This window comes from Drosophila biarmipes, chromosome 3L (assembly GCF_025231255.1).
Source record: "Drosophila biarmipes strain raj3 chromosome 3L, RU_DBia_V1.1, whole genome shotgun sequence".
Taxonomy (NCBI): domain Eukaryota; kingdom Metazoa; phylum Arthropoda; class Insecta; order Diptera; family Drosophilidae; genus Drosophila; species Drosophila biarmipes.
This window is the reverse complement of record NC_066613.1, coordinates 11,397,631-11,411,041: the sequence shown is the minus strand read 5'-3', so window position 1 is coordinate 11,411,041 and position 13,411 is coordinate 11,397,631. Positions and strand designations below refer to the sequence as shown.

Here is a 13,411-nt window from a genome sequence, read left to right as displayed (position 1 = left end):
TGAAAATATCCGTCATTTTATATCATTATAAAGAAGTTTAACTTAAGTTAAGAATAGTAACCTTAAAAATAGTGAAATGGATAAATTGAGATGATTAAGAGCTGCCTTTTACTTATTTGTAGATGTGTGCATATCAAACATCTTTATAGAATCTTATCTTAAAACGCGAACAACGCGTTCACGCAGAATGAAAACACAAGTTTTCGATTAGCTTTTAGAATAGTCACACCCATTTTCTCGACCTTATAAAAGGGTCGGTCTTGGGACGGCCGAAATACTATCTGAGGAATTCTGAAGCCGCAAAGAACCGCCATCATAGGAAAAGGAACTACTAACTAAAATGCAAAGCTCTTGGGCATTTGTCTTGGCACTGAGCATCTGCCTCCAGTTGGGAGCCGGTCACTCAGTGGATCGGAGTTGGGAGCTGCCCAAAGTTCGCAAAACTTTGGGTGATCTCAGCCATGTGAGTTTTCAGTAAAAATTAAAAAAAAAAAATGCATCATTCAACTACAATACAACCTCGGCTAGTTAATTACTTTCAAGGATTCGTTCTCCTTATGTTCAGATGTTTAACTCCTTTTTTCAGATCTGCATGGATCGTCAGGAGGGCGATTTGGTGGCCCATCCGCTGGACTGCAATGGATACTTTTCCTGCTCACGCATTCCAACACTGCTTTATTGCGATGAGGGCCTACACTTTGACAGTGATCGTGGGATCTGCGATCTGCCCGAGAATACCAACTGTTGGCAGAGTGATCTACCTGTTTCCCAAGCTAGCCCAGGGGATAACTCAGAGATTAAGTGGCCAGACAAACCACGCCCCATCTTCATGGCCGTCGATGTGACCAGTGGTCAGCCGGTCAATCCCATGGAGAAGTACGATCCGGAGCGCATCGAGTGCCGCCACTACGGAGCCTACTTCCTGCCGCATCCGAAAAATTGCGGATTGTACTTCATCTGCGCCTACGGCCATCTGCACCGACATCATTGTGGGCGTGGAACCTCGTGGAACTTCGAAAAGTCCGAGTGCCAGTTGAGCGACCAGGCCGTTTGCTACGGGGAGTCCAGGGTTTTGGAACCGGTTACCAAAGTGGATACCGTCGTGGCAGACACCACGCCGAGCAGTGGGGCGCCAATAACAGTGTGCTACCTAGTCGGATCGAGTGAGTTCAGCACGCTCCAGCAATTCCTCACCACCGAGTTGGTTCCCGTAACACTGCCCACCCCACCTTCCCCACCTCGAACAGAGCTCACCGCCCTGACCTGTCCGTCCGCCAAGCAGAGCTATATGTCCCACCCGGAGGATTGCAGCAAGTACTACATCTGCATCGGCGGGATGCCCGTGGTCACATCCTGTCCCAAGGGCCTCTTCTGGGATCAGAAGTCGGCCTACTGCGATGTGGAAAAGAACGTTAGGTGTTTCCAGAAGTGATTAATAAACACAATAAACACAATTGCAAAAAAGTTGAAAATTCTTTGGACACAACAATTGGTTGAAAAATAATATATTTATTTAATTTCCAAATAATTATCCATTAAAGAACTGTGGCCATCGTCAGTCTCTGCCAAAAAACGGCCCTTCTCTGCGCAGTTTCGGGGCTCTCCTTCTCGACCTTATCAGTTTTCCAGGGATAGTTCCTAACACCGCTCACAATACGTTCCCAGAATGTTGTGGCACTTGGCTCCGTCGATTGGACATCTTGCGCATTTTCCTCAGCTGAGTTGCCCCCAAAACAGGAGGAGAACAGAAGAACAAATATTAGAAAAACTGCGAAATTAATTCGGTTAGCTGCTCCCATTTCGAGGCAGTGATGATCTCTAACTGATCTTGTTTGAAGTTATCTCCTGCTCGCCTGACGACATTCCGAATCTTATCAATAGAAAATATTTAAAGACGGCCGCAAATTGCTTTACAACAGATAATGGATAAGATATCAAGCGACATTAGTTGTGTTCGCTTTTTTCAGCCTAAAAGAGAGCTCTACGAATTTAACGATCGCTAAGTAAAAAGCTTCGTTTGTGTAGAATAAATGTACATAAGTGCCAGAGGTTAAAGCATTTATATCAATTTTATAATTTTATTGAACGAATTTTTTTAAATTTGCGTCCGAAATTGTTAAATTTAAATCAAGGGATTCATTTATAGTATATTTATATTTGTGCTCCAAATTTAAATTAACGTTGGTTTTATACATAACGACTTGGATATGGTAAAGTTATACTTAAGGAAGTTACACTGTAACTCTTAATATTAACCTAACGATTTTCAAGTTTGCTCTGCAAATTTATTTAGATCAAATTAGTCCAAAGATAAATGTTTACCAACATGACTATGTGTTCATTAATGGAAAAAGGCTGCGAAAATACATATTTTATCTTACATTTACTATATGGTTGGAACGTTCGAGTTTTAGGTGGCATGAGGTAGGTCAAGGAAAGAGACTGTCGTGTAGCTTTTCGGGCTGAACTCTGTTAAAAAATTATAAATGATGTCATTCAATCGGCAAACAACATCTGAAAGATTGTCCCTGATCTCGTCGCACATCGATCCGTCCATTCATAAATTATCTAAAACCATGTTGGCCTGCTTGACTATGTTGCGAATATGAGTGTGCATAAACGGCTGTGCGATGTGTTCGTCTAATTTAAATTTAAATTTAACTTCTGAGGCGGTCGGGCTCAATTAGGGCTGGTTCTCTGCTCACAGCTAATCGCCAAGCTGCCCAGTAATTAATTCAGCCGTCTCTGTTGGCCAAACTCGTTGGTCAAACGTGGAGTCGCGTGACTCATTATACCGCGCAAAATGGCAAACCGAAAAAATCGTTTTGGGGTTGTCGGCAAAGCAAATACATACTTCGGTGCGAGTATCACAAGGAAAGTTGCATACCTACCACTAGGAATAACTTTCTGAGTGTGTATCACTTGTGTTCCACCTAATTTTACACTTGTAAAACAAACATTGTAATTAGCGCAACAAGAGCATTGCCCTTTTTGTCGATTAAGAAAGTTGAATTAAATTACACACAGATATTAAGCAAACACTGATTAATGGGTTTATAATATAAGTGTCAATTATTGACAAGGTGACTTATTGACTGTATAGCCTTAAACTTTATTAAATATCAGATATATATGTGTGTACGACCCAAATTCTCCTTAACCCGGAAGAATACAGTGTTGAATATTAAACAATGTAAATACGAAAAGTATCTTAATTTTATTGATTTCATTAATTTTGTATACATATGTGTGCTCTGCCACAGCAAAGTAAATTTTCTGCTTCCAAGCTAACGGCGCAAATTCAAATTGAATTTCAAGTTCAAATTCGCTTCTGTTGTGTCACACCCTTCCCGCTGTTAATCCAACACAGTCGCGGTCAACACCTAAGTTCCAAGCTCATTTTGTTGTATTTGTATGAAAAAGTAGCAGTTAACGCATGTTGTTGTTTCACATGCTGACTTGATCTGTGTTTTAAATCAATTCGCAACCTGGAGGAAAAAGTCCCTAGCTTTAGTATAGAACCTAGGGCTCATTAATTAAAATTTAAGTCTTCCAATCAACTCATTTGCCCAGAACTTTAAAAATGTTGTAACGTTTTAATGCACTTATTAGTGAATATTAGTCATCCGATCATTCCTAAGGCAACTATTTGGTATAGTAGTCGAATTTTTTTCACTCAATTTTTTCGAAATACTGAAATATTAAGAGAATAATATTCCCAAAAATCTAAATAAATGTGCCAAAAAACACCAAAGTTATATTTTTCTCATTTTTAAGGAACACTTTTTTGATTATTACTATGGTTCGCTCCGACTTATTACCTACAAAAGAAATAAGTCTTCACACCGATAGCTTAAAAGCTGAGAGAATAGTTTGGGTAAAAACGGACAGACGGACCAACCGAGTGGCTAGTGATCCGGGTTAAGGATATTTATAATCCATATAGGGTGGGAAACGCTTCCTTCTAAATACCTCTTACAAAGTTTGCGACGAATCTAGTATACCCTAGTATACTCTAGGAGTACATCTATTTGTCACCCAATATGCACATCGTAAAGAGTGTTTTACGTTCGTAACTTTATGGTTCCTAAAAATATCCTCCAGGATTGCGAGAACTAGGTCGACTTCCCGATACCCTGCAGCCAACAGCTGATGTTGCGCCGCCGCAACCAGCACCGCACACACGCAAGCACGAAGAGAGCGCGAGCTGTACGTGTACACTGGCCCGCTCTCTGCGGCGCTGCGCTTTTTCGCTCGCTCGGCGATCAGTTGAAATTCAGTCACCCGCGCGCGGAGTTCTTTTTGCCGCGGCGTCCGCGAATAGTTTTATTTTGTTTTTACCTAACTTAATTCGTTCCGTTCGACTTTTCGCGAGTGACGTCGCCGATTTCAGGGGGAAATTGCGCGCATATGGAAATCGTAAGGAATAGTTGTTGTTTCGTGGCCTAACCGGAGACACGCGTCGCTTTCCGCGTGTCGCGTATTTTGTGGATCAGCAGGCGCCATTTGAAAAGCCAACAGCTGTGCGCGCAAAAGTATATAAGAAGTATATGATCAAGTGCAAAAAGCTGGCGTTGTTTAATAGAAATAAAATAAATAAAAAAAACCGAAGAAACGTGCAAAAAGCTGGGAGAGCGGTGCGTGTGTGTTCGTGAACGCGCGCTCTCTTTTCATTTATTGCGCAAGCAGAAGAGAGCGCTTTATAAATATTCTTTACACACACACCCACGTATGTGTGTCTGTGCGTACCTGAAAATATATATAATTTATTTGATTATTTTCACCAGTATTAGAAACAACAACAAAGCCGTGTGCTGAGCAAGTGGCATTTGAAGTGCATTTCTTTGCGACCGAAGTTCGCTCCAAACTTCGAAAAGCGAGCAAGGCTGTATATGTTTGTGTGTCCGTGGGTTCAGAGCGCAAGCGTCGCGTCGCCATGCGAATGTTAATGAAAAACACAAACCCCTGAGAATCGACAGCAGATAAAATAAACAGAGAAATAAAACATCACAATATCATCACACGAAGTACAACAATACGCCGAGCAACAAATCAGCAAACGGAAATAAGGCAGCAGGCAAGTCCATCAAAATATAGAGTACATAAATCAGCCGACACGAGCGGCATTCGCTCACCAAACTAACTTAAAAACTGATAAGACTCGAAGGTAAGAGTGCTCGGTTCGCCAACTCTTTCAACCTGCCCTCTCGCTCTGGCCTGGTATCAGCTGCTCTCTATGTGCGTGCTCGGCAATATCCGACATAGCATACCCTGCAGTCACTCAGAACCGCTTCTGAAGCAACTGTAGGATATGGTCACTCTATTTCTGTCCGTTTGAGTTTAGTGACTCAGAACAACACAATTAGAAGTGTCGGACTCGATAAATCGAAATCTCAAACTTCAATGTCTTTTGTTTGAAAATGATTTTTCATAGCTTAAAAATAAAGAGATGGTAATGCTTCTTATGTCTTGGCAATTTTTTTTTCTTACTATCCAATTTTTTTTAAACCTTTGTCAGCGCCAAGACCGGAAGAAGAATATCATCCGCATAGTAAAAAAAGTATTATATTCCCATTTTTTCATTTGGAAACCATGTTATTTTAAATTATTCCCGATCTAGAGCTCTCCTGTTCTATTTACATTTACCCAAACAAAGGTGCGAACTCATTTAGGTGTTCCCATTTTCCAATATTTTATGTTATCGACCTATAACACTCCTTTAGCTCTACATAAATCGCAAAGCGATACATTTGAGGCATGGCATTATTTCAAGTGAACTTTTGTGCCCAATGGACGTGATAGGTGTTGAGAATTAAAAATTTAAAGGCCTTTATTACAAATGTGTGGCATATTTAAAAAATTCTGGTTGCTCCTGTGTGGAATGACCTATTATCTATGCGTAATCGTTGGGTGAGAGCAAGATTTTTTTACCATAATAAGAGGTTATTAGAGTTATATTGTTACAAATGTATGTACGTATGCCCGAAAACTTATCAAAACTTATTTTTTTTATCAATTTATTTTATTTACATTATTGTTATATTCTTTTGTAGCGTTACTTTATTTTTTTCTTACTTCTATCGAAGCAAATATAATTTAAAATTATAATTATCTTTGCCACAATCGGGAAATTAGCTCGCTCTACAGTTTATTTATCTGTACAGTTGTGTTGAGATACAAGCTACAAATTGAACTAACCTAGTACACCTAATACGTCTCCAGAGGTCTGGCAGATAAATATGTATACACGTGCTGGAGATGGCATATCTCTCGTTATCACAGGCGGCTAATCTAACGAGTACGTGAGAAGGCTAACAAGCTTCGCGTGGATTTATGTAACATTCGTGGTTCCAAATTGACGGGGCTGAGGCCAGTTTCACTATCCGAAAGTCTTATCAAACGGTGCTACAAAATGCACCAAGAAATGCTCAAACACATCCATTTGGCGGCGTAATTTGCTTTGGGCCCGAACCACTCCGTTCAATTCGTTTCACAACCGGTTTGGGTTCCTGCAGTTAAGACTCATCTCACACTGGAAGGGGAAGCCGGGGTACACCTCACAGGAACTCCGTGCACCGAGCCATCAATCAGTGCTACAGTCAAACTTCCATAACTGCAACTCAGCTGAGGCTAGTGATGGCCTATCACAGATCTTGACATCATATCCTTTATCGGACTTGAAAAATTTCGGTATAACTAATCATAGGACTTGCAGGCTACCATAGGTATCAGTTGTTTATATTTTATATATTTAAATTATGATTTATTTTTAATAACGATAGAAGTTTGAATTTTAAGACCCAATAACTATACCATTTTTCTTACATTATTCAAGGGTTAATATTTGATATTTTTGGATGGTTTGAGCTACAGAAGATGAACTGTATATTTTTCTATGAGTATGTGCACTCGGACAACAATGCGTTGTCAATGAAAGCCGCAAACTGGTTTCGGCCTAGGAAAATCAACGCAACGGCAGTGCAAAGTTGGCCGATGAAAACGCTGCGAGCTCGACCACCGCATACCCATGCACTGCCCAGAGAGTCTTAAATATCGCGGTGTTAATTTCAGTGTAAACAAAAAGAACCGCGCCAGAAGGGCACCCAAAATATTATTTATGCATTTTGTGCTCTGAGCAATTTGATAAGTGATACTCGTTGTTGACTATTCAGTTTCAGGCAGCACAATTATAACTTAATATAAATATTATATTACCAGACACGTGTTGCAGTCAGGTCTTTCGGGCAAGGCTGGGCTTATGGCTATCTTGCTATTAGGATCGTAAAAATAATTATTTTTTAAATTTTAAATGGAATGAATAACCTAGTAGCTAATCAAATTTTTGCTTTCTGCAAATCGATAAAATTGGAAAATATCTTTCGAACTGCCTCCCGAACTACAATCTTTGTTGACCATCGGCCGTGCGTCTTCAACTCTCTCGTTACGCTATCATATCGATGTTTGCAAGGTAAATTTGATCAGTCAATTGAAAAGCCAAACTCTTCGCACAGAAGCTATCGGCGAGTGGTAACGCAATATTCGATCGCATCCGAGAGATAAGCAAAAGCGAATCAAACTGGAGTCAAGACCAAGTGAATCATAACATCGAGTCTGGTTAGTGCTCCTCCACGCACAGTGAAATTTGAAATCGCCAGCGGAGCATGGCGAATAATCAAACGCAACCGAAATCGATATCCGTATCGATGCGCAGAGCAAGTGCAAGGGCAGAAGTAACATCGAAATAATTGCCAGATCAGTTGACAGGACAGTGGAGACTCGTCTAAAATTAACCACAATGCTGGCGGCTGATTGAAGCTTCGGCAGGGACTGGCATCTTCATGGAAACAGGCGTTTGAGGAGACTGATTGTTATTGATATTCTGATCATGGCTTCCCGTGCGGTTGCGATCATTGAAGTGTGCGGTTACTTAAATCCTGCACTGGAAAAAACTTCGTTATTTCATGATTATATCAAGAATTTTCTGAATGTAGAACTAGTTTTACTGAGGAAATGGTTGAATTACTTACGATTTTGAGAACATTTAATGGTTATAATTGTATATTCAGCAGGCTAAGTAAACGGGTTTTGATATTTAAACGTCATTTTTGTTTCTGCTGGTTGTTTGCAGTGTACCGCTGGATAGAGACTTATGGGTACTTAGCTGAGCAGGCCCTATAGAGAACAAATATTTCAGTCATTTCTGTTTTTGTTTACCAGAGTTTGCACAATATATCTTCGAAGGCGGCTTCATAAGCCATTCAATTCACGTTTCGCCATGAATGTTAAGTTACAATGGTCAACACAATTTAAAACAACCCATTTCGAGACGCTGGGCTATTCAGTGTTAGGAATAAAGGGGTCTCAATGACACGACCACATCGTTATCATGGTTGCTTGCACTTTGTACTAAAAAATATTAACATCTGTGAAAAATCGTAGGTACGCTTTTAAAAGAGGCCAAAAACTCAGACAATATGGTCACGTACATTTAATCAGCTTTAATGACAAAATGTATAAAATGGGGGAAAAAACGGAACTAAGTACTGACTAATGGAACTAATTATTAAATAGTTTGGTAAATCTTTTAGAGGAATAATAAAATTGGTAAGAGTATAGCTGCCAAAGATACCAAATATGCAGCGCATGCCATTATCTGGCGACAAAATGAAATACATCAAAACAATTGAGTTGAGAATAACGAATGATTGATTCCCTTTATTTTCATTAGTGTTGATAGCAATGCAAACGAACTGACTCCTCGAGAGATTTGTTTATTGTGTTTAGACCTCTTCAAGATAAAATTAACTTCGACTTAACTTACTGAATTTAAAAATAGAAAAAGTTTGGGTATCTTCAAGTCGAAATGAAAAGTAGTGTCATGCTTCTCAATTGAGTTCTCAACGCCAACATAATTGGCCTCGACCACTAGATGCGTACGAGAATCTAGAAGCGAACAGGCAATGAATCATAATAACACATTTTTGTTTGTTTTCGGGAAGTTCTACTGAAGTGGCAATGACATTGATAGAGACGAGGGTACAAGTGAATAAATTTTAATTAGTTGATAAGATCGTTCCCTAAATACTTCCAGTAGATGTTTCCCTATAAAAATGTCACTAAAAAGGTGCAAAGTGATAGGATCACACGGAGCTGATTCCCAAGTGGACAGTTGAGTAGAGCTCGTCGGCAGTCATCCAACTATAAATACAGATTACACTGCCAAATCAGAGACACCAATCCACTCCATCAAGAAAAAAGAGTTGCCCCGGGCAGTGCAATCACTCGCACACATACGGCCGTTGGAAACGGAACCAAAACAATATCGGCCAACCCGACCAGAATCGCACAACCATACCAGCGGGAACTCAGACAAGTGCGCTCGTCTGGGCTTTTTTTGGTTCGAAATCTTATCACAACGCGATGGCTGTTGACTGTTGTTTTTGAGCTTTGCTGGAAATAAAAATTGCTGGCGATAACATTTAGGCAATTTCACTGCTGTGTCCCTCTTTCTGGCCCGGTTCAGTTCTCCGGGAGCAGCTAGCTCATCCCATCCACATATGTCAGTTGTTGCCAGTGTCAGTCGTAAATTGGAGTTGTGTCGAATAGAGGAGATGGACTTCTGATGACGCCCGCTGCAAGTATCTCCAAGTGTTGGCCGTGTATCTTTGGCTATATAGGCCACGTATCTGCCAGCCCATGTACAGCAGGAAAGCACTTAGAGAAAATGGTGGACTAAAGAAAGTAGACAAGAAAGAATGGGTTTAGTGTTTGAAATATTTATATTTCTTACGGGTTCTAAGGCTTTTAAATGTTTTTCCAACATTAATCACAATGTAAATTTAAACTACATGGAAAATATCCGTAAGGTGTCCCAAAAATTTTAAAGATATTTTTGGAAGATTTTACAAAGCGTACATAAACATGCAATTTTTATAAATGCATTTTTTTCATGTTTCTAATTTATCCGTGTTTACTTAATCTATCCTTTGGGTAGTTAAAAAATATTTCACATTTTTTTAGTGCAGTCTGAGTGTAGATTAATCTTATATTGATTCGTGTCGAGAGCGGGCATTATTGCGGGGCACAACTAACCAGAGTGAAAGTTTCACTTGTGCGGTATCTACTGTACGCCAGATAATGGCTCCACCAACACTCGCAGATACTAACCCACACAAACGCGTGATATATGCGATTACTTTTGCTCTTTTGCTGTATTGGGTCGCGTTTATCAATGTAACGAGTCGCTGCCGTCCTTTGGCGATGATAAATTGACAGCCTGCACTTGTCCAACGTTTTCGCTTAGTGCTCCGCCGTTTTGCGATACTGCCGAGGTCACTGTCACTTAGAATGGGAAAGTGTCAGATGCAATTGATCGCAGACGAGTCGAACACTCCGAGTTTTACGAGCTGTACGACCGAATACATTAAGGGAGAGTAAAAATGATCATAAAAATCGCACTTCAAGTTGTATCTTCTGAACCCAGTCTGCAGCGGTTTAAATATATTTTTTTCTAAGAATATGGCTTTGATTTGATGCAATGTCACTCTTCTGTGATAAACGAGACTCTTGAAAACGACAAATTCCTAACATACACACTCGAAAGATAGAATCTTACAACATTAGCTTGGCCTTTTCATCTTTTTAATCTCTAAACATACAAAAGCTAAGGTAAATGATAATGGCACAGATAATGGGAGGACTAGACAGTTGACATCATTTTATTTACAAGATAAGTTTGAAGGAATTCTAAATGTAACATTTAGATGCTACACATACACTATCAGATATCGAAAATGGGAAAATCCGAATTTAGAATACCCCCATTGAACCTTGTTCACTGTTTATTACTTGAGATCCACTCGCTACTCATGAGTTGACTGAATTCGCCATTCGAAATTCGGGGTGCCATTAGGGGTGCTGATAGCTGATAGGAGGGCCGAATCCAACGTACAGTACAGAAGTGCTGACCGAGCGAATTACCCGACTTTTAATCAGTTTATTAACGCCCGTTTCTACACTCTTTCTCTGCTTTCCAGGGGTTTGAAGTCCGCTGGCTTCGGAATGTATTCCAACAAGGAGACAAAGAGCGCGGCCAAGGCGCACAAAAAGACGCAGAAGGTGACCAAGAAGCAGCAGCAGCAACCGAAACCGTCGCAACCGCTGCCGAATGGCAACAAAGTCAAATCACCAGCGAATGCCAAGAACTCCCAGCCAAATAACAACAACAACCAAGCCAACATCAACAACAATAACAACAGCAGTATAGTGCCAAATAACAATAGTAAGAACAACTCGCTGCCTGTTAACACGGCGCAGAAGCTGAAGGAGCACTACGAGGCGGAGAAGAGGAACCAGGGCCTTATAATGGGCGCCAACACGTTGCCGGGCTACGAGAATGTGCCCAAAATGGAGCGGTCCAACAGCTTTTCGCTGCGCACCAAGCTGAACAAGCTGATTAACCACCTGACGGGCAGCAAGGAGAACCTATCGAGGGCCGACAACGACGGAGACTCCAGCAGGACACCCTATCTATTCACCCGTAGTCGTTCGATGATCCAGATGAGGCGGCCGAACCGCCGGAGTTTCATCGAGCCCCAACTGGAGCAACTGTCCGAGGAGACGGAGAAGTCGGGCGACCTCACCTCGCCGGCATCGCCGCGCAAGACTTCGGTGGCTGACTTCGAGGTCAGTTCGCCGGTGCTCCTGCGAAGGAACGAACTGACTTCGTCGGTGAGGACCCCGGCACGTCGTCAGTCCGCCCAGCCCTTCACATCAACTCCGCTGGAGGATGTGCAGCAGCAAGGTCCGCGCAAGGGCTCGGTGATGTCGCTCAATCAAACGGAGCCCACCAATCCCCAGCTGAACTTCCAGAAGCGGCGGTCCAACACGCTCATCGCCTCCTTCAAGAGCACCTTCAGTGGCTTCACCAGCAGCAGTGGCGGGGCCGAGAAGAAGGAGAAGATGAACCCCAAGTGGAGCGCCTCGCTGCAGTCCCTGCAGGCCATCGACAACATGGTCAGCTATGCCAACATGTCCTTCATCGACTACGACAAGTTCAACGGCTACGAGAAGCAGCTGGAGCGGCAGCAGTCGCTGATGAGCCTGGCGGAGCAGCCGGTGCCCACCGCCACCCAATTGCCACTGCCTCCCTCGGCCCTGGCCCACTCCCATTCGCCATCGCCGCTGGGCGATGCCTCGCGCACCTCCGTCCACCTGGGCTCCTCCTTGGATGAGTCGGTCAGGACGGTGGTGATGCGGCGGAAGAGGAGCAAGACTTCGCTGGAGGGCAGGAGCAAGACCTCGCTGGAGGCCAGGAGCAGCATGGCCAGCCTGAACAGTGCCTACAACCTGGACACCGACTACGAGCACAATCTGGACCGAGTGCACAATGTCTACCGTGAGAGTTTGGACTCGAGAACACTGGAGCTGCTGAACCTGCGGTCCCGGAACTCCTTCATCCAGGACCAGGCGGTGCTGTTCGATGCCCTGAACCTGGAGGACGGGTCGGTGGCTCGGCGGTGCGCCCTGTGTTCGAAACGCGTCGGCAGGAGCGGAAGCATGCGGCAGCAGCAGCAGCGGGAACGGGACGCCGTGGACGGGCGAGGGAATCCAGTGAAACAGGTGAGCTTACCTTGCTTTTCAAACAGAAGTGTCAATCCTTTTTTTTGAAGTAGAATGAAGCTAAATGTTTAAATGGTAATCCTAGTTTAAAGTTTAAATGGTACTACTTGTTATTTCTGCTTTTCTTAATTTTTTTTTTTAAATTGTATAAAAATCAAAAATTAGAAAAACGCAGCTTTTAGTTCTTCAGTTAACAGATAAAGTGACTTACGTATGTAAGTAATAAGTACTTGTGAGTGCACTTATAGCAGTCATAAGTGTTACGGGTGACACATTATTATATGACTTCTGGCTATAGCTTGCCGATAACTGTGGATTGTTACTCAGAGTAATCAATATTTAATAATTTTCTCCGGAAAGTCCATGGTTCTGAAAGGGGTTCCTTCTCAAGGCGTCATCGATGTGGTAAACAGCTCATAACTTTGTTTATCGAGGAAATGAGTGTACTATTTGTCATTTACGTAGGTTGTGGCCAACCGCCAAGTTCTTCATCCACTTCCTTTAATGGGTACTTCAGTGCATTTTATGTGCAACTGACCCCTATAAAAGGGTATAACTAACACAATGCAAGTAATTATTAAAACCTGATGAAACAAAAGTTTTCAAAAAATCTAAAAGAATTTTGCTCTCCATTGGAGCAGATAAAAAACAAACAACATAAAAAAATTACCAACCCGTTGGTTACACTTACTTGCTCAATTAAGAATTTTTAAAAACTTTTAAAAAAGTTAAGCAAAATTGGATAAAAATGTAAAATCAACTTCATTAAAAATATAAATCTGAATGGCTT

General features: G+C 41.9%; 2 protein-coding genes and 1 long non-coding RNA gene across 9 annotated transcripts in view; 2 read left to right on the top strand and 1 right to left on the bottom strand.

Moving 5' to 3' along the window:
* Positions 1 to 295: 295 nt before the first annotated feature.
* On the top strand, positions 296 to 1,432 carry LOC108028071 (probable chitinase 10). The gene is made up of 2 exons (XM_017099712.2): positions 296 to 463; positions 587 to 1,432. Exons 1-2 carry the CDS (start codon positions 341 to 343, stop codon positions 1,430 to 1,432), a joined length of 969 nt encoding a protein of 322 aa, XP_016955201.1. The 5' UTR covers positions 296 to 340.
* A 2,853-nt stretch (positions 1,433 to 4,285) lies between these two features.
* LOC108028292 (uncharacterized) overlaps positions 4,286 to 13,411 on the top strand; it is a 51,312-nt gene continuing 42,186 nt past the window's right edge. The window contains exons 1-3 of one of the 6 annotated variants that reach the window (XM_017100009.3): positions 4,286 to 4,419; positions 4,788 to 5,077; positions 11,037 to 12,621. In XM_017100009.3, coding sequence (XP_016955498.1) covers positions 11,062 to 12,621 — 1,560 coding nt within the window. In that variant the 5' untranslated portion in view covers positions 4,286 to 4,419; positions 4,788 to 5,077; positions 11,037 to 11,061. Of the gene's footprint in view, positions 5,078 to 9,535; positions 9,635 to 11,036; positions 12,622 to 13,411 lie in introns of those variants that run through there. The other 5 variants (XM_017100007.3, XM_017100006.3, XM_017100005.3 and 2 more) reach the window with 5 other exon arrangements.
* LOC127010930 (uncharacterized) lies at positions 6,988 to 8,894 on the bottom strand. Of its 2 annotated transcripts, none has more exons than XR_007763852.1 (3): positions 8,822 to 8,894; positions 8,028 to 8,172; positions 6,988 to 7,939 (listed from the first exon to the last, which is right to left on the bottom strand). It is a non-coding gene; the product is annotated as an uncharacterized LOC127010930 (long non-coding RNA). The 2 variants fall into 2 exon arrangements; XR_007763851.1 differs by having other exon boundaries at positions 6,990 to 7,934.